General features: G+C 35.9%; 2 protein-coding genes across 2 annotated transcripts in view; one reads left to right on the forward strand and one right to left on the reverse strand.

The window, feature by feature from the left end:
* The window catches only part of Syn (synapsin), a 186,546-nt gene extending 167,766 nt beyond the window's left edge, over positions 1-18,780 (forward strand). The window contains exons 14-16 of the mRNA XM_089100068.1: positions 4,844-5,046; positions 11,508-11,691; positions 17,050-18,780. Of these exons, the coding sequence (XP_088956194.1) occupies positions 4,844-5,046; positions 11,508-11,659 (355 nt within the window). The 3' untranslated portion in view covers positions 11,660-11,691; positions 17,050-18,780. The remainder of the gene's footprint in view (positions 1-4,843; positions 5,047-11,507; positions 11,692-17,049) is intronic.
* Positions 18,781-23,566: 4,786 nt separating this feature from the next.
* On the reverse strand, positions 23,567-24,181 carry LOC148944492 (uncharacterized). The gene has a single exon (XM_089099942.1). The coding sequence runs from the start codon at positions 24,179-24,181 to the stop codon at positions 23,567-23,569; it is 615 nt and encodes a 204-aa protein (XP_088956068.1).
* Between the last annotated feature and the right edge of the window lie 417 nt (positions 24,182-24,598).

The raw sequence follows: 24,598 nt of genomic DNA on the forward strand, positions 1-24,598 counted from the left end.
GGACCTGATCCTGTTTCTTTTAGAGTTCAAAGGGTGTCGTTTCTACTGCGTCCCATGATAAAGAGTGGCTTCCTAGACCAGTGGAAGGCTCTTGTACTTTTTTCAGCCAAGAAGAATTTGTAGACAAACCGGCACTGACTGTTGAGATCTCGGAAGACCGGCTCGCGGGAATAGCACTAGAATCATGTTAATTCTAGTGTCGATTGTCGAACGGCATCTGAAGGAGATCATGGGCAAGTCAAGTGTGTCAATAATGCTGTTAGATGGCACTCCGACGAAAACAAATTTAAGCAGGTGCCACCTACGGAGTTTTCTTTCTCTGAATATGTGCCATTAGGTGGCAAGTTTTTTTCGTCTGAATTACGACTTCAGGTATGTTTACAGTTTACCTTGGAAAGTCCAACGGGTTTGACTCGCTCGCCTTTGTCTCTTAGAGTCAAGCTTTCGGCCTTGATAAGGCACGGCTGACAAAACCACTTGAGTCCTTTTTTATATCAGTCAGTCTGTTCTTTATTGTCATGTCACTTCGTGCTGCGTGAACGTATTTCTTACACTCGCAGCATTGCATAGAGTTCGTGGTCAATTTTTTCTTGCACAGAGGACAGAAGTTAGGAGTCCCAGATGTTTTTACCACTCTCCTCACCGAATTTCTATGTTCAGGTCAGATGGGCGACTAGATGTGTAAAGGATCTTAATCGGATGAATTGGCTATATGCTAGCGACAGTTCACGGATCCAAGAGGGCTCTGTTTTCCAAGAGGGACAGTTTAAGGATCTTCGTCTCTCAATTAGCCAGTGTCAACCTTAAAAGGTGGAGAGAGCAAGATAAAAAAAACCGTTGAGTAAAAATTCAAATTAAAAATTCAGGCAGCAGGATAAAAACGTTGGGTAAAAAATCCTAATTTTTTTTTTTTTTTTTTTAATATGTACTAATCGGCATCATTAGTGGAGATTCACATGTACAGTTACGTTCGTTATATCACGTTTTCTCTTAAGTTGTAGTACCTTTCGCTTCTTAATATAGCATACCGGTCGCTTCTTATCTCACGCTTCTTCAGAGAAGGTAGTAGAGAAGGTAGCTCAAAGGGTAAAAACTTTTTTTCGTTTTTCATCAGGAAAGTTAATGCCCGAAGTAAGAAGTATGAAAATTTGAAAGTAAAATTTTTCTCTCTACATCAACCAAGTATAAACGCAGAGGGGTTTTGTATACTGTGTGATTTTCAATATGGTAGGCTGCTAGAATTTGCGTATGATCCGTCTATTTAATTTTTTTTACCTGATCTATGCCTCTAAAAAACAATCCCCTTTATTTGTCTGATGGTAATGTGGCCAAAAGTAACCGCATCCAAGCATTTCAGTTATATAGACATAGACAGAGATTGTGCTTCTAGGAATTCGAAAAAAAAACATTTTCGTGTAGGTAAAATTAAATAACGGAGTGTATTAGACTGATTTAACTATGGGACAAATAGACCCCCCCCCTCATCTCTCTGAATACGGTCGTGTGTACTTATCGACAGTTAATCAAATTCTTTGCTCCTTGATTCCAACGTATCTTTGATGTGTTTAAAGTTTATCTCACAGTCTTGTCTTATCACGTGATGCAACCTTCAATCGAAGGAAAGAACATGTGCGCATTAATGGCCTCTGTAGAGCAAGGAATGACTTCGCAATTTCAAATGAAGCCTCATTGACATAACAAATCTGATTTATAAGAAAAACTATATAAAAAAAACAAGTTTTTTCGTCTAAAATTAAAAAACTACATCGGAAATTAACACAAATAGAAATCATGACGCAAAATAGAAGGATCACCCCCTAGTCAATATCTTGCTGTCTACAGTGATGTTCAATCTTTGTAACGATTTCTAAGAATGAACTCTGAATCACAAAGGCAGTTGAAGTAGAATAAATAGTATTTTTTAAAGTACTAAAATACTTTAGCGTAAAGAGCGAAGTAATGACGAGGGGGGTTTGTTTTATATTTTAATGTTGCTCCTTATTTTCAGTTGAATTTTTTTTATTCAATTTCTGATCGTTTTTTAAATAATACTGGGAAACTCGGCGCCTCTTTCATGGAAAATTCTCTTCCCTCGTGAAAAATTCCTCCATAGAAAGATTATCCCGTGTAACCCCTTCCCTCCGAACCACTCCACCCTTCATCAGAAAAAAATCCCCCCTGAAAACGTCGGTAAACCTCCTAATAACCAATACTATATGTAAACAATTGTGTAAAGTTCATATCTTGCTGCCTTTCCCCCGGGGACTGTGGGGGATTAAGTCGTCCTCAAAGACATAATAATTAGATTTTTTGACTATGTTGATCAAAATGGCTATCTCAAAATTTTGATCCGGTGACTTTGGGAAGAAAATGAGCGTGGGAGGGGGCCAAGTTGCCCTACAATTTTTGGTCACTTAAAAAGGGCACTACAACTTTTAATTTCCGTTCGAATGAGCCCTCTCGCGACATTCTAGGACCACTGGATCGATATGATCACCTTTGGCGAAAAAAAAAACAAGCACGCATCCGTGATCTTTCTTTTTGCAAAAAATTCAAAATTCCGTATTTTTACAGATAGGAGCTTGAAACCTCTTCAGTAGGGTTCTCTGATACGCTGAATCTGACTGTGAGATTTTCATTAAGGTTCAATGACTTTTAGATCATGTTTCCTCCTTTTTTCGAAAATAAGGCAATTTTTCTCAGGCTCGTAACTTTTGATGGATAAGACTAAACTTGATGAAGCTTATATAATTAAAATCAGCATAAAAATCATATTCTTTTGATGTATCTATTGGTATCAAAATTCCGTTTTTAGAGTTTCAGTTACTATTGATCCGGTTCGCTCCTTACTTACAGTTCGTTACCACGAACTGTTTGACTACAACTCTATAATTGCCCTGTTGAAAAAAAAAAAATGCGTTATGAGCTGCCGTATTTCCTTTTGTTAATGCTGTACCTAAGGATCCAAAATTAGTAATTTAGGATTTCACATAACTAAGGCCAGCCCTACAGATAAAAATTCTTGTTTCAAATGTGTTGCAAGGTGTATATTTTCTGTAAATTTAAAACGCAGTAGTTACTAAGGACTTTTAATATTACTAATTTGTACCCGTATTGAAGAGAAAAAATTTCGCAGATTGTTGTTTTATTTCTTGTCGAATAAATTTACTTTAGCACCTTGGTTTAATATATTTATTTGCTGAATACTATTTTAGCAATACAGCAAAATTTTTTTAATGTCTAGTCAAACTAGAGTCGGGCAACCAGTATTTGGACGGAATGCATCAAGATCTTGGTTGCTGATTCCGAGGTACAGGATTTTTTTTTTCTAAACGTCCCGAAGTTTGACTTAAATAATATCGAGCTTTATTGATATCTCCTTTTTGCTATGGATAGCCTAAATACTGATCTCTCTATTAGACCATTTGTGGTATTTTGTTAATTTTTGGGGTCTCAAGTTAATGAAAAATAATCTGACCTTTTTAGGAAGGTCTATGAAGTTTATAGAACTCGTGTCACTTTTTTTTAAGATCTGAAAAATAACTATTTTTCATGGTTATACTGAGTAGGAAGCTTTAACCTTGGGTGGTGGTCGTTGGGTTGGAATGGGCGATATAAAATTGTATACGTTTATTAATATCTGTTAATTTTGCGGTCCATCTGTGCCTTTAATTTATGATAAGTTTTGTCAGTTGGACATGGGTGTATTTGAAATGTTTCATAAGGATGTTTTGACATATTTACCTGCTGCTTCTAAGAACATACCAGGTTTCCAAGAAGGTTTTTGTCACATGGAAGGAACTTTTAATAGTTGGAATTTTCTGCATGTTCTCTTTTTGGAATATTTAGGAATTCTGAATTCCGTTAATGTTTAAGGTTAGCAAACTGGAGGCAAATTGCATGTACGTATCCAGTTCCTCTGCTGCAAGGAAATTTTTGAATCCTCATTCAAAAATTTCGTAATAATCTACCCTATCTACCCTAATGGGGCCAGATATAGCCCTAAATAATATATTTATCTGTTGTTCTCAATTGCTTGAATTATCGTGCATCTGTTCGTTAACAGACTTCTGTATTTTTTTGCCACAGAATTGTATCACGCCATTTCGAGACCAAGATAGGATTTGGACAAATATATTATTTTAAGAAGATTTTATAACGTCAATAAAAATGGAAGGAAACTTGAAGTCTGATTAAATAAAACTTTCTCTGATCTGAATTGGAGGGAGGGGGCTCGTTGTCAGGATAGCAACCTGGAAATACCTGGAAAAAGTGTCAGTTTGTGAATCGAATGGTACCACTCTTTCATTATCATAGTGTTTCTTTTAGACAGTGTTGCCATATGGGGTTATTTCATGCCAGACTAGCTCATTTTGATGGTGACTGGCGGCGTAAATTGCTTGTGTTACCCTGCGTTTCTGTTGTTGCCTGGGCTTGTGTTTACATTTAAAAACGTGTCTGGCTTATTTGGCTTGTGTTTTTAAAGGTTCTGGCTTAGTTTTGGCTTGTTTTTCAAAGGCTTTGGCTTATTTTTGGCTTGTTTTCAAAGGATCATGTTTTGTCTCATCTTCTGGCAACACAACCTCTAGAAGAGCCCATTGGCAATAAAGATACCAAGAGTTTAGCTACGTTAGGACAGCAGTACATTTAAAAAATATACATGGCTCTCTTTAATTCTTTACTTCCAGAATGTTGTGATTATAAAACCTAGTTATTTTGTTTTGAAAATGTCTAAGTATCTTGGCGTGTTTTCGATTGACCTGTCTAAGCGCTTCTTTTGGCTAGGCGCTTCAAGAAATATCTCATCTTAATTTCTGGTATTTATTACCGATTTTCTTTGCAGTTTCGCTAGTTCAGCTACAGAAAACGCGCCCACACAAGTATCACAAAATCAGCAGCAAACTCCTGCGCAACCAAACCAGCAAACTGTGGCCTCGTCTACAGTCGTTCCTAATGGTTTACAGGCAACTGATTCAAGAGAAAATTCACCACTACCACCACAACAGGTTACACAACCGCCGCCAGTGCCACCTCGAGATCCTTTAGGTAAGATTTATGACTTAAAATTAAAAAGCTTTCTATTTTTGTCTATGTATTGTAGCGTTAGGATAAAGTGGCCCGCTAAGATAAGATAAATTAGGATAAAGTGGCCCGCTAATATAAATATAACACATCTTATAAATTATGAAAATTTCCTCCTGAGGATTCTTAAGAGAGTCAAATTATTGTAGTATATTATGCAAATTTTCGGAACTTAGATTCTCCTACGAGAACTTGGAGTTGAATTAATGACGCAATTGGAAGAAACTGAAACATGTCTCATACTGAAGTACTAATTAGTATGAATGTTGTAGAAATTAAAGGGTGAGAAGTCATTGCTTCCATGTATCGTAATTTTTTTTTAAAATATTGGATCATCTTTGTCGCAGCAAACTTTTCTCATCCTCCCCTTTGGTCTTATATGCAATAGATCCCACCCTCCAGAGGAATACATTTTTAGCACCGTTGGATTTCAAAGAAGTTTTTAAGGTTATTAATACCTCTACTACTACTAACAATTCACTGCAGCAGCAAGCCGCCCGAGGCCAACACTGCTACGGACATTCCTCCTCCACCCGAAGCTATTTAAAACCTCAATCTTTACCTCAACCTTTCTCTCATTTTAGCCCTAGAAAGTGGGATTGAACCAAATTTTTCGTACAGCTCACTGTTTGCGAATCGGTCACTTAGACCGATGAGATTGAGAATCGGGTACCGAAAATAATCCGTCGATAATTTCTCTGCAAAATATATCGCACATCCTCCTCCGTCTTTCGGAGCGCCCAAGCTTCAGAACCATACTTACCCACTGTCATCACTGTTGCTTCCAATATTCTAACCTTATTTCGCACATTTATCTTTCTATTCTTCCAAAAATTTTAAGCTATGAAAAAACACCCTGGGCCTTGGCTATTCTACTTTCAACATCTTCACTGCAACCACTGTCTTTACTAATAATACCTAGGTAATCGAAACTATCCACTTGATCGATCGATCCAATCTCACCTCTTCACCTTCACTTATTCCTAGTCTTAGAGACTTAGTCTGCTTAACATTATTTTTTTCAACCTTGTGTTGCACCCTGAATCCTTATTGTCTTTGCTGTGTTCCTTAAGACAAAGTCCATCAAAATGATCCATATAAATGGGGATATAACGCAATCCTGGTTAAATCCCGATTCAGTACGAAACCAGCTACTAACCTCATTTCCTACCTTAACGGCAGCTCAGCAATGTTATTCTCATGCATATCACTAGTTACTTTAATGTATTTATCTGGTTTACAATTCAATTCACCTTCGCTAAAGCTCTTCTATCAGCTGAATCAAACGCTTGCTCATAATCTATAAAACTGAGGACTAAAGAGGTTTACTGACTAAGGCATTTATTAATTATTAATCTAAGAGCAAAATTTGGTTGATGGTTGGTCCACTCCCCTGCCTAAAACCACACTCTTCTTCTCCAAAACCATTATCTACAGAATTTCTAAGTCTAAAGAGTGTCATTATACTAAGTAATTTGTTTCCTACAGAAGCCAAGCTAATGTCTCTATAAATACCAAGCTGGCTCTTATCACCTGAAGGGTTTAATTTGAATTTTCTGAAATTCGCTAGGTATTTTCCTTTTTTTTTAAATTATGTTCATAATATTCACTAATTTATTTCTAACTTCACAACCACCATATTTAAATAACTGATTTACCACACTATCAGCACCTGGGCCCTTGTTATTATTTAATCCTTTTAGTACTGTCACTAAAACATCCAAGTAGTACTTCACATCCAATTTGTCACAAACTTTTTCATTCTTTTCTTTATATTTTCCTGTAACCATGTCACGGTTTAGCCCATTCTCAAAATGTTCTGCCCATCACTCTTTAACTCTTTCCTTATCACTAATTGCAGCCCCGTTCCAATTATTAACTGGGACAAGTCTATATTAACTATTATCTTTTAATTTATCAACATGCCAGCACAGTATTTTACTATTACGCCATCTGGCTGTATCTCCCAGATCTTCAGCAATTTTGTCCATTGCCTCCACTTCACTCCTCGTCAATTCATATTTTATTGCTACTTTGCTACAAAATGTGACACGTGTGATTCTTGAACCACTTCTTCCATAACTTCCATAACTCAGGTGCTCATTCTGATTAGATGGAAAACTGCATGTGATACCGTTACACAAACAAGAAGATAAATCTCGTTTATATAATTATCGCCCTCTGAAGATTTTGTCACCATTTTCAAAAGTCATGGAGAAACTGTTAAAACATATTTTCTTCATATCTACATAGAATAAATTTCTGTACCAAATGTCAGTTTTGATTTCTAGCGTCCCATTCAGCAGAACCAGTGGTTGAACCTCTTTTATCAGAATTAAATGATTGCGTCGAATATAATCACCATGCATCGACCCTGCTCTTTGAAATTGAAAATACATTTGACACTTTAAACTATGATGTTCTTATTAATGAAATGGAAAATGCAGGCATACAGGGGAAGGGATAGAAATGATAATAAAATTATATCTTCGTGGTTGTCAGATCGCAGAGGATGTTAGTGGTCATTTGTCGAGCATGATGGATGACCATGAAGATGTTGTTGTCCCACAGGGGTCCGTATTAGGTCCGCTTTTATTTTTGATGTGTATAGACGATCTTCTGCGATGCTTGCACGAGAAAAACGGTCTTGCGATTCTATTTTCATGTGACATTTGCTATGTCTGTAAAAGCAAAAGTATCGTCTGAGTTGATTCAAAATTTATTTTTAAGAACAAATTTAGTTAGCCAATGTTTTGTCTTCAACTGTTTAGTCCCAAACCTCATGAAAGGTAGTTTACGGTTTTCGGTTGTTCAAACGTGATAATAAAAACATTTCATGTAAGGAGTACTATGTCTCTTTGTTAGCACAAGATTTGCATGGTGAAATTATGGAGGTGTACTACGTGTTTTTTGCCATTTTCTATCATTTGAGTTTATATTGTCAGTTATTTGTCCGTGTAAAACGGACAAATAACGGACATAATAAACATTTGAGTTTATATTGTCCGTTAACGTGTAAAACTCTCACAAAACATGGAGTCTATGCGTCTTGCAAAACGTATTTTTACATTTTCAGCTTTAAAAATTATTTATCACTCTTCGATTGCATCTAATTTAAATTACTGAACTATTATATACCTAAATACGTTTTGTCCTCATGTAAACCGCTACAGATACAACAAAATAAAGCAGTAAGAATACTTGGAAGTTTCTTACACCGACCGCAAAAACTTAGGAATGCATCGGAGATAGAAATATTTTTTTTTTCTATTGAATGTTGTTTTATACTTGAAAATGATAAGAGATGTAAATATTGCAATGTGGCATCTTAATATTCAAAAGCTAAGTAATTGTTTATACGAGAGGTCTCTGTTGATTTAACCTCGTTCTTCGATTCTTAGGTATGGTGTAGTATATCGACTTTAGAAATTGGACACAAATATATATAAACAAGCTTGATAGACAACGCACGTGCTTGACTCTCATCCATGGGCGTAGGGAGGGGGGGCAGGGGGGGGGAGATGCCCCCCTCCTAGACCTTCAAATTTACATTAGATATGGCTGAAAAAGCAGATGGTTTGGAAAAAGCAGGTGATAAAACTCCATCACACTATCGAATGCCCCCCCCTAGACAATATCTGCCCCGCCCCTAGACAATATGCTGCCTACACCCATGCTCTCATGTGTTAATTCCAAAAGATATAGGTTCTTAGCTAAATATCAAACACTGCTTAATCATAAATAAATATAAATTGAGAGAGTATCTCCACATAATTTGTCACAATAACCTTTAGGCGTGACAGGGACAGCTTTTTGATACTATTATCCATAACCACTAGACATTAAAAGTGAAACCATATTTATCACTGAGTCCGCGACATGTACATGTTGCACTCTTGCATAGGGGTTAAGCGGTTTGTTCATTCAATCACAGAGAGACAGGAATTTTGAGAGGGTGGGGCGGTGAGACTCATAAAAAAACAATGCTACTACTACTAACAACCCATTTCAGCATCAAGCTATTTGAGGCCAACGAAGCTGCACACGCTTCTCCTCCTCCTCAATATATTCTAAGCTTCACTCTTCTCTCCCTGCCAAGTAGTTATATTCTTTCTTATGATCTCCCACCCATTACGGGACACCCTGCTTTTTGTTTGCCCCAGATAGATGGGCAAAATCACAATCTTAGGCAATATGTCATCCTGCATTTTGGTGCAGACATTTTAACTTTTCCTTCATAATAGCCCTAGAAAGTGGGATCGAACTACACTTTTTTTTACAGCTTATTGTTTGATATACGGTCAGTAAAAGGAGAGCCTAAAACTATCCATAGAACAATACCTCTTGAGAAAATTTACCAAATCCTTTTTAGCCTTTCGAGAGACCAGCGTTTCAGAGCCATACTTGACCACCGTCATCACAATGGCTTTTAATCACTGTATATAAATAATATAACAGTAAGATCACGGGTCAGTAATTTTTGGCACTACAACCTCGGCGTGTACAAACAGCTCCACCCATTTAATCTGTCATTAGCGGGTCAGTGTACAATGTTGAAGCCAAGTTTCGCGTTCAAGAGAAATCTGACTTGTCTACCCGTGAAAAAAACGAATGTTGCTTATGTTTATAGTTGTTTAGATGTTCTCCGGAGCACTTGCGTCTCGGTCCGAGTTTGTATAATGGTTGAGGTAGGAAATGACCGTACTGTATTATATCTATATACAGTGCTTTTAATCTTCAAATTTTGGTTGGCAGACTTATCTTTCTATTCTCCTAAGCTCTATCTAACACTGCGGAAAAACGCCCTGCGGCTTGTCTATTCTACTTTTATCAAAACAACAAATGAAACAATAGGTGAGTTGAATGAACAATAATAAATTTATTGGAAAAGAGAAACACCTGGAGTCGTTTAAGGACAGGTCGGTGGCAAACTCCAACCTGGGTGCGTTCCTGAGTCAAAGCATAAAGCTCTGTATATCTTTTATGGGAAGTAAACAACCCCTGATTCCTTCGTGCTGTGTCTTTTTTACCATGACTATGCAGTGAAAAATTGTACTTCTTTGCTAGAAACGTTTCGCTCGTATGCTTGTATAAGTGCGCATAAGCATATTTAGAGAGCTGTTGCATAACTCAAACCTTAAGCTATGAGTTAAGAAATATTTCCAATCATTGAAACTGAGAAGGATGTGCAATGGCCTAGATAGTAAAAACAAATATGATACAAGCCTATCGTGTTTGTTTATATACCATACAGTTCCTTTTTAATAGAGTTTGACAAGTTGCGTAGAAGAACGTTAATGAACGAATTTTAAAGATAAAACTATCTTTTTAATGTTTACATTAGTTAAAGCAAATATTTACTCAATTGAATTAGTGTCATAGTTTATATTATTCTCTTTATCAACATAACTTCGTAGAATCATAATTTGAACTTAGCTCAATAGAGAAAAGACTTTTGCAGAAAGGAAGCCTTACAGTCCCTAGCAACCAGTTTTGAATGTTATTGTGAATGCGAAATATATTAAAGTAAATAAGAAGAGTCATTAATCTTTAAAACTTGATAGAGAACCCGATCTGTTTTTAGCCTCGTTTAAATTAAATAGCTATCTCTGGTTAGCTCAGTAGACTTACCAGATTGGGTGCACTTCTTTTTTTTCTTTTTTTTTGCATTGAATTCTCGATGTAGCGGATTTCCAAATCCCGCGCACATTCTATTTTTTTTTAAATTTTTAAATTTTTTTCTAATTTTATTGTACCTTCAGCGCATTTTTGCTCGAGAAATCGTGCCTTCGACGCATTTTCGCTTAATATCCTGCGGTATTTTATAATAGGCAACTGGTAACATTGTGGCTCGAATAGCTGCTTTAGATTTAAGATTGGGATAGCTGCTTGCTAGTTCTGCTACCCTTTTAAAACAAACAGATAAAGCAGATGGCATTATAGTATCTCCCATTATATAAAAGAGAGGAGGTGTAAATAGTTTCTTTTAAAACAAGATTTTAATCCTAAGACTTAGTTCTTTTTATTTAGGGGGATGAGTTGAAGGTAATGTATCAACGAATTTATGTCTTCTACTCTCTTCTATTTTTATTATTGACTTATGTTTTTCTAGCGTAAATCTAGTGATGACCTCATTGTTACCCTGTATACATGGAAGCAGTATTATTTTATCCACATTACCTTGCTTATTTGCAGAGTACGAAATTAGCAAATAGCATTCCTGTTTTAGATGCTTTTTCGGTGATTTCGTATTCCAAAATTAACAAAATGGTGTCCCGACTCTTGTTTTACATATGTGTTATTATAAAAGTTCTACATATCTTATGATTAGGCACACTTGTACATTTATCTAGACTAAAATTTGAGTAGTTATATTGAGATAAAAGCAATTTGTTATGACCTATCGCTGACTAAAAATTTTGCAGCTGGTCCAACTCGTCGAGCGGAGGATGGAACTGGAAAGGTCTTTGGTCGTCAAGGTAGCCAGGCTAGTTTAAATCAATTAGAGCAAGATGATGGTGAAGACACGATGAAAAATCTTCGGAAAACATTCGCTGGTATTTTTGGTGACATTTAGATGTGTTTTCTAACCATGAAACCTGTAGAGTAGTAAGTACCTTAAACAATTGAACCATGGTTATACTGGAAATAATTATTTAGGAGGTATTTACTTCGGAAAATAGAAAGAAATGAGTTAGAAGTAAATATCTTTCCCAGGTCAATCTTAATTTGGGAGCTTTCAAAAGCATTTTTAAGCAGTTTTTGGAGGGTCTTTCATGAAAATAATTGTTCGGATAGAGAAATATAGATAGAAAGATCTAAATGGAAAAAGGAAAGACTTACTTATGATAATTATGGCTGAAAGTCGTTAGAAAGGTTTAAATAAAACAGAACCTTAAATGTGAAAATCGAGCTAAATAATGGATTAAATTAGTTTTACGCTTGGAAATTTCTTCCAAATATAGAAATTAATATTCAGGCTCCTGAGAATTATTTTTTTTACTTCGTAAAATGAACTGGGATAAAATGCTTAGGTAAAGCGTAATATGAAAAGAAGATAATATTAAAAAAGAATCAGCTAGTTCCATTCTACAAATATTTACGAAAAAAGTGAATATTTAGCAATTTCGTAACGCTAAGGGATAAGTGTCTTTTTTTTTGAAAATACAATTTTTTTGAAAATACAATTTTTTGAAATTGTCTACGTAAAATTGAAATATCACAGGGGTGAATAGCTTCCGACTTTTCACGTGTTTAGACTTTGGCGAGTCACTCATACTGACTAACCTTAAGCACAACCAGGGAGGGACCAAGAAAGCAATGACAATCCTTGGGAAAAAGGATGATAGTAAAGTACTTCGCTTGTAGACCTAGCCCCCTCCTTATCCTTGGATCTATCTGAAACCCAGTCATTTTCATTTTAATGAAGTTATCACTATCTATTAACAAGTTTAAAGGGCTTTAATTTATTGCTATCAGACGTATTTATTGGGAAATTACCCCCCCCCCTCCCCCTCTTGCAAAATTTTTTGGTGGCATCCTTTTGGGTAACCCTTTTTTTCAGTTTTATAATAGATTCAAAATGAATGGTTTGCTGTTAAATTTCAACTGGCTACGGCTCTCATCCTCGAACTTTTTGGCATTTATTCGACTTGCTACCAAATTTTCATCATAATACATCCATACTCAAATCCCATACCTGCTTTTGATGACAAAATATCCATCGTAGACATTCATTTTCATGTTTTCCTGACTTTATTTAGCTTTGCTATGTTGTGTACCTATATCAATCCTTGATGCCTTTATCGGATTCTCATTGACTTAGGTCATATTTTCATCATAACACTCAAACCTGTATTACTAACTTATGATAGAGTTACGTCGGTAGCAAACTAAAACTAACAAATAAGTTTAAACCATTTAGCTTGCTTTAATTGAGATTAATAGAAATTTGGTAGAATTGAAATGTCTACTGAGAATTTGGTACACCACCCTCCCGGTAACAGCATATTCTTATTCTTGTGGCTTGTTTATGCTGAATCCTTCTGCTTAAAATTATCTATATCTATCCGTAAACTCAACATTTCCTAACATTTGTCTAAACCGAATAGTAAATTTTGAGTAGAAACATGACTGAATATTATAAATTTGATAACCTTTCCTCGATAAGTAGTGTACTTTAATATGGTGCATTAGTATTAACATTGCCTATTTGTCGGAAATTCTTTTCGGGGCTTTTTAGTTGTTTAAATGTATTCATGCTATGTTCCACTTTCACCTTCTAATCGTGTCTCTAGGCTGGACTATGTAAGCTCTGAAGCAGAGGTAAAATCAAAATCAACCTATAAAAGTGGCTGCGAAGAATTGGCGTAGCTTCCACGCTATATTGATGGGATGCTACAAATCAGACTAGGATTTGTCATCCAGAGATCTGTTTATAATAACTGCTATTACCACTTACGACTCACTGCATCACCAAGCTGTTATAGGCTAATACAGCTGCACACCCTCCCCTCCGCTCCAAATTATTCAAAGGTTAACCCCTCCGATGTTGCTCAATTTTCTTTAAATCCTTCCTTATTACCTCTTTCCACCCAATTTGGACACAAACTACTTTTCATTTGGCCCAGATACGTAGCCGAAAAGTACAATCCTTAGCAATCCGTCAGCCTCTCTAAAATTTGACCTAGCCATCTCATTCTTTTTTTTTATATAGCCCTAGAATCTTCTCATTTTACTGCATTAATGAGATCTCATCTATCCTATTACGTTATAACTCATTCAGGGTAGGTTAAAACTGAAGGGAAATACCAAAGAAAAATAACGGCTCAGCTTGTTACTGCAGTTCTATGAAATATATGATATAGATCGAGCATATGATCGTGTTACAAAAGATCTAGATCTATACAAAAATACGAGTAAGATGACGTCAGTAGCAATAACAGATGACATATTCCGAAGAGGGGGGGGGTACAATACCCACCGAGTTGTTAATTCTTCATGTCCGGCCCTTAAGACATATTTTAAGGGAAGGAGCTTCTCTAATACGAGTTTAAAAAAAAAACTAAAAACATCCAGATTATATTGCAATATGAGAAACTATAGGGAAATTCTTACAGTTGTCTGGCAAGGGGTCTAAAAAAACACAAAAAAGGGAACGAATTATGCGGAGTACCAGGAACCAGGAAAAGTCGTGATATGCCAATGGGAGTACACGATTTGATCAGAATAAGACCAATTTTGTATGCTTTATGACATATTCTTGATGTCTTTGGAAGTAATTTCCAGTCAGTTCCTCAGAAGTTTTTTAGTTTAAAAGTTTCTTATCTTATTTTTCCCTAAGAAATGACTACAACTACTACTATTGACAATTTATCACAGCGTTAAGTCATCTGAGGCCAAAACTTGTTAATGGTGTGTATCATAATTGTACTTCAAAATTTTCACTTTCAGAATTCAAAATCTCAAAATCTTGGCGTTGCAGTCAAATCCCTGGGATCTTCGAAAAAGTGTATACAATAAACATTGTCTTCAAAAAGTAACTTAAAGATATATATAATATTATTATTTAATATCTTCGCATTTTTTTGAAAACCTTTGGAATTTTGGCAACTGAACCGGTGGTTGTTACTAAATTTTCAGTGACAACCCTGATGGGAAGACTAAATTGAAATCGCTAGGCTGTGCATGGAGGAGACATTTTGTTCCGGCCTGTAAAAAGAAGACCTGGGGACCTCGGTTCTCAGATAACATGTAACTTTTCCCTTTTTTTTCCTGTAGATTTTATTCAATTCTCTTGTTGTATGCCGTTTGACAAATCACTCCCCTCACCCCCAAAAAACCATACGTGACCAATGGTAGTCGCTTTCTAGTACTAAAAAAAAGTACTAAAGTCCATCTATATTAAAAAAAGGCATTGCGTAGGTCTTACATTATGAGAAACACTGTTAGGCTTCGGTAAGAATATTCATAATTCTATAAAGGTGCGCATATCGAAAGCATAATGAACATTAAGACTCTAACAAAAAAAAGAGATCCATTTATTCATAAAAAGGTGTAAAATCAAATGTGAAAATCACTGATTAAGTAATTATCATAATTTGAGCCATATCAAGAAAAGTGACAGTTATAAACCCCGTGATTAACAAAAATCGAACCACATAAATTTTACTCTGTCTCAAACCAGATAAAATATCGTTTGATCTGTTTGTATAATTTTCAGACTAAAACTTTGTAAGCAAAAGAAAAAAAAAATAAGAAAAAATCAAGCGAAACTTCTTGTCTAAAATTGTGTCCTCAAGAACTACAAAATTGCCTCAAAGTGAGGTTTAAATCTTAGATGTGGGAATACTGATGCACTTAACAAACAAATACATGTAGAAAGGGATCTATTACACTCTAATTTGATGGTTAGATTTCAAATACCAGATATGTAATGAGGAGAGATCAATTCTCAAGAGGTGCTAAGACGTTTCAAAACAAGGTTAAACGTTAAATGTGGAAACAAATATTTGTATTAAAGCCTTTTTAAAGTCAGACACTTTAATTAATCTGTTCTTTCTGGTAAACACTGGCTTATGATTCTTGCCCTCCCCCAACAGTGGTGTCAGTCGGGGGGCATGCCCTTCCTAAATTTTAAAACATGCCTTATTGAGGGGTATATTTTGTGACAAAATACCTTTTTTTATATTTTCGGTGAAAAAAAAATGACAAATTTGCCCCCTCTGCGATTTGGAAAATACATTTGTCCCTCTCCTAAGTTTTCGTGACGCGGATATTCGGGTCCTTGTGTCTATTTTTACTTCTGCCTTCTCATGAATTTTGCCTTGGCCTGGCCTTGGAAATGATAATGCACATTATAGTATAGTGCAGCCTATGGTAAAAAGGTCTCAAGTACGAATTGAATCAGTGATTATTTTAGTAATTATATATCCTTCTCAGTTTAATACAGCACACAAAATTAATTAAACAAATATGTGTCCTCACCTTACCTGTCACACGCCCTTTATTTCTTGAAGTGAAACATAATGAGGCTAAATTCAGACATACTAGAAAAATGATATACCAACCTTTAAGAATAGGTACTTTGACTCAGTGGCATCAGTTCACACAAAACTTAGGGCGGGGGGGGGGGGGAAACAAATCTTTTTAGATGTAAGGGAGGATAATTTTGTTGTTTTTTCAATGTTTTCAAGGGAAACACCAAAAAAAAGAATTGCTCAGTGAAGATACCCTAAAAAATATATGGGAATAAGTGCCCCCCTCCCATTTTTTTCTGAAGAAAATTCAAATGGCACAGCAAGTGGTCATTTCCTCTTAATGTGTTAATAGCTCCTTAGTCCTATCTTCGATTTTTTTTTTCTATAGACAAAATCTAAGGAGTGCCTCTAGCGATCTTATGCGCTGTAACCTATTAAATTCGTTTTCTCACAAGTCTTTTTGAAATAATTTTTTCTTAAATTCTAATAATTGATTGCATCAGAGATTTTCCACACTTGCAATAAAAAACAGATTGTCGTAACGTCCACTGTCTTGCTACACTAAGTAGCACGCCATTGGACCCCTCGCCCTCCCCCCCCCCCTCTGGATCCGCCACTGCATAGAGCCTTGGGTTTAAACAGGGGCGTCGTTTGGGGGTGGAAACGGGACAATTGCCCCCCCCCCCCAATAATGTGGAGAAAAAAATATTATACATCCCATGCCCTTTGACTATCCAGATATGGAGCCTTCTTGCCCCCCAATAAAAATGCTGGAGATTTGCTCCTGGGTTTAAATATCCATCTCCTTTTTTATTTAAACGTATTGGTTTCTTCATTTATGGTGTTAGGGGCTAAGGGCTCTCTAGTGCCCACCATGCATTATTGTTTTGTCATCCCTATTAGGAATGAAAGATGTCAAGTCTGTGTGTTCTTTAATCTACATAATAGCTTGCTTTATTTGTACCTTCAATACAATTTTCTTTTCCAGGTCTACTGGATTGAAAATACTTCAAGTGTAAATGAGATGTCTGAGAATATTGTCGACAGTTTTCTGATGTGATTTCGGGGATATATGCTGCGGGGCAGCACTTCGTTGTGAAGAAGTTTAGGACGTGTCTTTTTAATTTAGTTGCTTTTGAAACTCATTTTCGCAAGAAAAATATTACTGAAAACGGAAGAAGAAAATGTGTGATGAAACCTAAACTTAAATTTATTTGAAAATTTACGAAGGAAAATAACCCTCAGAAAAGGGAAATTGAGGATATTTTACCTGCCAGTATTTTCATCGTTAATAGTCGTTGCCGATTAAGAAAAGAATAATATCTGATGAGCGTAAACATGCTATTGAAATGTGTCACACGAAGGATAGAAAAATGCTACACAAATAAAAACTAAAGAATCTTCAAATAAAAATTTAACATCGGGCAGCACTCTTGGGTAACAAAACAATGAATAAAATATAAAACTACGAAATAAAGACTGAAAGGCTTAATGTCATCAAACTAGAATGGTCCACAGAGTTTGTCCGATCAGCTGCTTTACTTTTATTCTTTGAAGTTAGTTGCAAAATTTGACTACTTTTTACCTAGATTGGTCAAAGTTGTTCGATAATTGGCTATGAAAAAATCACGTCACTAGTGAAGCCACTTTGGTAACTCCTCAGATAGTAATCAAAACGCTCGGATAGTAGCCACTTTGTGATCTAACTATCAAAAAAGTAACCAAAAAGCATATAAACAAATTTTGAGGCGTTTTGCAAAGTTACTTTTGCCCCTCCCTCGAACAAAAATACGCCTTTGACATCACAACAATTGCTCTCAATAATCTTTAGCTTCCACTTTACAGCTGATAAGTTTTCTATTCCCGGTGTAATAATCCTAGCAGCCACAAGAGGCGCTTAAGTTGGCTATTTTAAGTTGGCTTTTAGGTTGGCATTTATCATTGCCAAAAAATAAGTTTCAATTCTTCTTTTTTCTGTGTTTTGAGACGAAGTTCTGCCCCTGTGTGTGTATTACTGTGACTGCTCAATAGCGTATTAATAAATCTGCCTAATATATCTGACTTTCCAATTACCTAAATATAAAGCATAGGATATGATATAACATTATATTTATTAACACTAAAAGCCTTTATGGGCCTCCCATTATCCAAAAAGTGTACGGTGAAGCTTGATTTAAATTTTCCTACTAAAAATAGCATGTGTTTACGCTTTGTTTTCGGCTTGCTATGTACTTCCAGGAATAAATTAAATTAAAATAGTAAACAACCCCAGTAACATTGAGTAGAAATAATACAATTAAAGTAGATTTATACGTTTAATGATAGCTGCTGATGTATTACTCTCGAAAGGAATAGTGCTGTATTTACGCGATTCCATATTTGGAGATATTATTTCTAGAATTTTTAGCCGTTGATAATCCAAAGAATTTTTTTTAATTACCGCGACCAGAGATATCAGTGCCCAATATATTTAGGGGGTCGGAGGTCAGTGGATTTTATCTACTAATTGCTCATTTCTACCTTTTGTTAACCAATAATTACCAGAAATTGTGAGCATAGATGAGCAAAAGTTGTGGTAATTTCTTTATATTTGTGGCGAAATCTGTAGAATTCTTGATAAAATTGAAATCTATTGAGTCAGAGTCGGTTATCAGTTATTATTCAGGGCAAGGCCATACCCAAGATTTTTTTCGGAGGGGATTTTACTAAAAAAAAAAATGGGGGGGGGGCTACCCAAAAAAAGCGCATACAAAATTTGTTTATATCCATTTTTGTTACGTTTTTACGAGTCAGACAAAAATTTCGGGGGGGGGGGTCATAACGGGTAACCCCCCTTGATACGGCCATGTTTCAAGGAGTCGAAATCTAACTGTTAGAAATCAAGCCTTTAAGGCTGGAATTGTTATAAATTGAAACTTTGGAGGTGGTATCAGTTAAGATGAATAGACTCTAAAGTTCAATCTCTTTTCAAAACCTTGTAAATATATAATATTTTAGGGCTGTTAAGTCATCCTGACGTTTTCCCTATCAATATGACTTGCAGTGAATATCGAACGAACCTTGTTTTTAGTCGAACCAACCTTGCTTTTTAATTTAATGTCGTGACAGCTCAATATAGTCTAAGTAGTAAATGTATTGTTTACCAAATATTGTAATATTGAAACCAGCTATTTATCTTCCAACATTATTTTATTCTTTAGCTATTAAGGGTTTAAGAAGTTTCGAAGGATTTGTAGAATTTTCTGGCTGTATTGAAAAAAAAAAGTGAAACTAGTCAACTTTTGTTTTTCTTACACACGGCCCTCTTCGTCAGGGGCAGTACCTCTACTATCTCCAAGTTACCAGAGGTTTCGTTGAATGAACGTTGGTTTTTCCGAAATCTCCCCAGAAGCTAACACTCGCAAGGGCACGAACGTTAACGCTAATTAAAAATCGTTAATTTTCGTTAACATTTTGAGACTTCGGAGAACACAATTTTCGTTTGGGTAAAATTTGGGAATAGTGGAAGTACTGCTCAGGAGTACATTAAGAGTTTAAAGCTCATGTATTTTCCGCAATTTTTTAATTATTATTTCGTTACACTAGATTCAATTAAATGTTTATTATGCTTGTGTATGGAATTAAGGGATTAAAGTGGTTTTGTCCCTTGTGTAGCCATGATAAAAAAACTAATTTGTCATGAGTGCTCTTAGTGGTAATTTAAAACTTTCATATCGGTTTATATTTTAAATTACTAAATGTTTTATAATAATAAGGTGTAACTTGTTTTTTCTTATACCTTTGGTTACTTTATGCTCTCTCTTCTTGTGCTTTATTTTGCTGTTGCTGTTGTTCTGCAGTAATTTTATAAAATATTCTTAACTGCCTTAGGACTACTATTTATTATGACTTAAGCAAAAAGCTTAAAATTTATATATGATTCTAAGTCTTAGGAAAGGTGAAACATGACAGTTTAGATAATAAGTTGACTGATTTATTTAAAAAGGTTACGAAAGGGTGGAAACAAACTTCCACTAAGACTAAATCCAATATTTCACAATTTAAACTAAATTTCTCAAGAAGAACTATCGCCTGAAAGATTAAAAGAAGATTAATTAACTCAGACGATAACAATTTTTATGGTATATTACGAGATATTATGAGACTATTTTAAGTGACTTGCTAAATATTTAGATTTAATCGATCAAAACTTGGCTTTTACTGTATCGGTAGTATTTTATCTTTGAAGTACCAAGGATATTAAAGTAAAAAAAACGTGTTTTGCCCCTTCCCTCCCTCTAGACCCATTTAAGATTTACTTATACCTTAAAGCTACGATGTCTAAAGACTCGTGGCATAATTTTGTCAAAATACTGGCGGGGGGGGGGCAGGGGCGAATCTCCGGCATTTTATTGTGGGGGGGGGGCAAGAGTTGTCCATATCCGGATAGTCAAAGGGCATGTGGTATATAATAATTTTTCTACACATGTGGGGGGGGGGGCAACTACCCCCTTGCCCCCCCCCCAAAAAAAAAACGACGTTTTTTTTTTGGGGGGGGGGGCATATAGTACCATAAAGGCAAAGATATACTAGTGAAAATTGACCCGTTTCTCTGGATGCCTGAATTATGCAGGCTTATCTTAGTTTTGACAAGATTTTTGAAGAAACTATATGTCAGTTGAGGTGGGAGGGGGGCAAAATGGGGTCGGAGGGAGGGTGCAAACTGGGTTCTGGAGGGGGCAGTTGCCCCCGGCCCACAGCAAATTAAGCCCCTGCCTACGACTTTTCTTTTGTTTGTTTCAAAATTAGGAAATATTTTGGATAGTATCACAATTTCGTCACAATGTGTTGCCACATTGAGTCATGAAAATAATTAAACGAGAGTAATTAGATGATTGTATAATGCTTTTGGTCTGCAAAAGTTCAAACATGGACAATCTGTTATTCCCAATGACAACCACGCCTTTAGAGGAAAGCTACATTTTCTTAAGCTGTTTGGAACCATTTGGTTTTAGCTCATTTTCGGCTGATTTTTTCACTCCCGTTTTTTATTTTTTTTTTAATTTGGTGCCGATTACTACCAAGAACTGCATAATTGTATATTAAAGTTTTTTTTTTTCATTATAAACTGAATATAAGGTATGTCCTATTATATTAAGATATATATTCATGTCAAGATCATATATTCAGATTTCATGTTCCCTTTACTGGTTACTTCAAAGGCAAAACAATGGAAACTAGGAAACTAGTGACTTCTAGGAAACTAGGAAACTAGTGACTTAGACTCTTCACTAAAAAAGTGTATTTGAAAAGGCTCTTATCAAACTCATTTTATGAAAATCAATCCAACAAAAGTATCTGAGCACAATTTTCGAATGTAATTTCTTCATCATTATTCGTAGCACCAGGTTTGCCGAAAATATGTAATGTGCCGACAATGCTTTGTTTAGTTCAATCTGGAAGTTTTATTTGTCTTTCCAGCCTTTGATCTAACGAATCAACATATCGTTTCGATGGGATAGCATGCTCTCATCGAGACTGTTCAAAACAGATATGCAGTATCGAACCGAGCTCTTTTCTTGATTCTTGTAACATTCCAAATTTTCCCCAGTTAAAGAAAAAGATAAGATTTTTGTCTAAATTGTCAAATTGGATTTGACATGGACAAGATTCTGAAAATGGCAAAATACTGTACCAGTATTTCCTTAAATATAGTATATTATGACAGCCTTTGTCCTTTAAATCACTGTTTCGTAAATCAGCTATAAAAAGTAATAAATGTTTGACTTTGCAAATGTTTGATAATGTCTTTCATAAATGTAGACGGATTAGACAGGCAAGGTATTTTAGCGCAATAACTTTTTAACGTAATAACAGAAAATTATTTGGTACTTTTTATATATAGTACCATGCCTTTAAACTGAGAAAGAGTGTTTCTCTGATGATTTGCTTGCGTTTGTGTTACATGAAATCCGCATGTATAAAATGACATTGAATTCAGGGCTCATTTCAGATGTGTAAAGATCGCCTATTGAAACTGATTCCTATCCATCCAAATTCTTCAAGACGAATTTGGATTACACATGTTTTACCTAGGTTACATTGTAATCAGATATTGTCGATTCATCAGTCCTGCTGGCTAAGAGACAAATCCCCAAGGGAGGAATGTTTAAAACAGAAACAAGATGGGTACAAGAAAAAGACATTGATATAATGAGGTAGGCAGTGGTGTCGTTTCAGGGGGGGGGGCATTGGGCTATATAATACTCTTTTATTCAAATTATGGGGGGGTGGGCATGGGGTCAGTTGCCTCCCCCCCCATAAATTTGAATAAAAATATTATTATATAGCCCATGCCCCTTGCCCATGCACACTCTCCAGATGGAGACCCCTCTTGCCCCCCTCCCCCCAATAAAAATGCCTGAACTGCGGTCCTGGAGGTAGGTTACTGAAGCTCTGAATCGGCTGTTGTCCTTCAATGTAAAAATTTATATCCTTCTTCTCCATCAACGAATCTGAAAATGGGGTTTTGGACTCGTGCTCTTAATTGCATGAACAATGTCATATGCTCCTTAAGCAGAAATGTCCAGTGTTCATTGTATTTCAAATAAGTATTATTTTGCTGTTTGTATCTTAATCTTTGTCAATGTTGCTGTTACAGGTTATGTTATTTTAATGCCGCGGTGTTGCAATAAAATTCTAAAATATATTTTTGTACATTTGCTTTTTACTTTGGAAATAGTTTTCATTTGTTCTAATTACTCTTTAGTTTTATACTGAACTCTCAGTGCAAAATGTATATCTCCCAACAAGGGTGCCGGCAGAAAATTTTACAGGGGGGGAGGCGCCAAAAGAGCAGTGGTGTTTGGGTGAGAGGGAATATATTTCAGGATATTTTTTGTAGGAATAAGTTTGTTTTTATATTGTTTTAGGAAAAAACCTCTCAAATAAAAAGAGCAATTAAATTGCATGCAAAATGAAACAAAATACAGTAAATTTTAGACGACAAGGATTCTTGGCAAAGGGATCAGTTTATTCAATCAAGAATATATTTAATTATTATGTATATAATCTTAAAAGAAAATCAAACTCAAACCAAAATCAAAGGAAAATTGATTACGTCCATGGGTTTAAAAAAATGTAAGCTTACGTTTATGTTATTTCCTATGCGTTAAACTAGTCTGCAGAAAAAGTAGAAATGCTCAGAAATCCTCTTGCTTGCATAGATACCACGTTTTGATTTTATAGCGGCCATGTAAAATGTACCTCTTTCATAACAGGACAATTCTACTCCTCGAACTTAAATCCTTTATATATTCAGACATTAAAAAAACAGATTTTTTTTTCCGGCGGGAACCAGACGATGATCCATCCTGCCCGGCACCAATGGACGATGGGATGACTAACGTAGTCCAACACGATCGTTCAGCAGCAGCCTCTTCTACAATCTTCAGCCAGTTTTTATCCCAACGACGTCCGTGTCGTCGGAAGCCACTCCAAGGATTCAGATCATTCTAGAATGTCTGTCAGAGATTCTTCCTTTGACCGCCTGGTCTCTGTTTCCAAGTTGAAAGGGGGTCGCAGATAAGGACATCACGGGATATAGTTCCAGCTGGTCGTCGCAGTGTGTGTCCCAAGAGTTTCAGTCGTCGTTGTTTTATGATTACCGAGATCGGGGCCTTTTGGGCACAACGCCTTCGAACCTCAGCGTTTGAGATATGAAACCATCGGCTGACGCGTAGTATGTGTCTCATGCAGCGATGGTCGAATACTTCTAGTGAACCTGTTTCTTCGGCCTTTAAAGGCCAAGTTTCACAGGCGTACAGCAGGATCGATCGAATAGTTGCTTTGTAGACGTTCATCTTCGTTTTGAAGCTAATTTCATGTCTATTCCAAAGCGACTTCTTCATGCTTGTGAAGACACCCCATACCTTTCCTATTCGAGCTCTAACGTCAGGTTCTGCACCTCCGTTGGGTGTTAGGATAGAACCAAGGTAGCAGAACTCTTCAACAGTTTTGATGGTTTCGCCCTCTAGTTTGAGATATGGGTTGTTTGTGGCATTTCCTTTCATGATTTTTGTTTTAGACTTGCTGATCATGAGGCCAGTTGCGTTTGATGTACAGGAGACATCGTTGACCATCTTCTGGAGCTTTAAAAAAAATAGAATAGCAAAAGAAAAACAAAACTTAAACTTACTATCAAGCTGTCAAATTGACCCTCTTTCTTTTTATTGTCCTATTCAACTAAATAAAATGAACAGGTTCAAAAAAAATTTCGTCACAAGATAATCTTATCAAATAGTTTGTGATAAAAACAGAAAGTAAAAATAACTTGGGCCAATATTCACCAAAACTAAAAATGGAATTCTCATGACAATTGCTACACCGGCAGCATTGGCTTTTTATACTGATTCTAGATATATAAAATTCTTTCAGTTTATTGTTACCCACCCAAAACCAAAAATCTGATAAAATTAGCCTGATTTTTGAAAATGGAAATGCACCCCAAAAAGCAAGGGATCTTATTGAAAATCCCTTTATTAGATACACATATCGGA

Source organism: Artemia sp. Qi Xiang Cuo, chromosome 14, assembly GCF_049724085.1.
Source record: "Artemia sp. Qi Xiang Cuo chromosome 14, ASM4972408v1, whole genome shotgun sequence".
Lineage (NCBI taxonomy): Eukaryota > Metazoa > Arthropoda > Branchiopoda > Anostraca > Artemiidae > Artemia > Artemia sp. Qi Xiang Cuo.

Bases quoted from the DNA above. Each gene is read 5' to 3' on its own strand.
- LOC148944492 (XM_089099942.1), bottom strand. From the start codon at position 24,181: ATGGTCAACGATGTCTCCTGTACATCAAACGCAACTGGCCTCATGATC.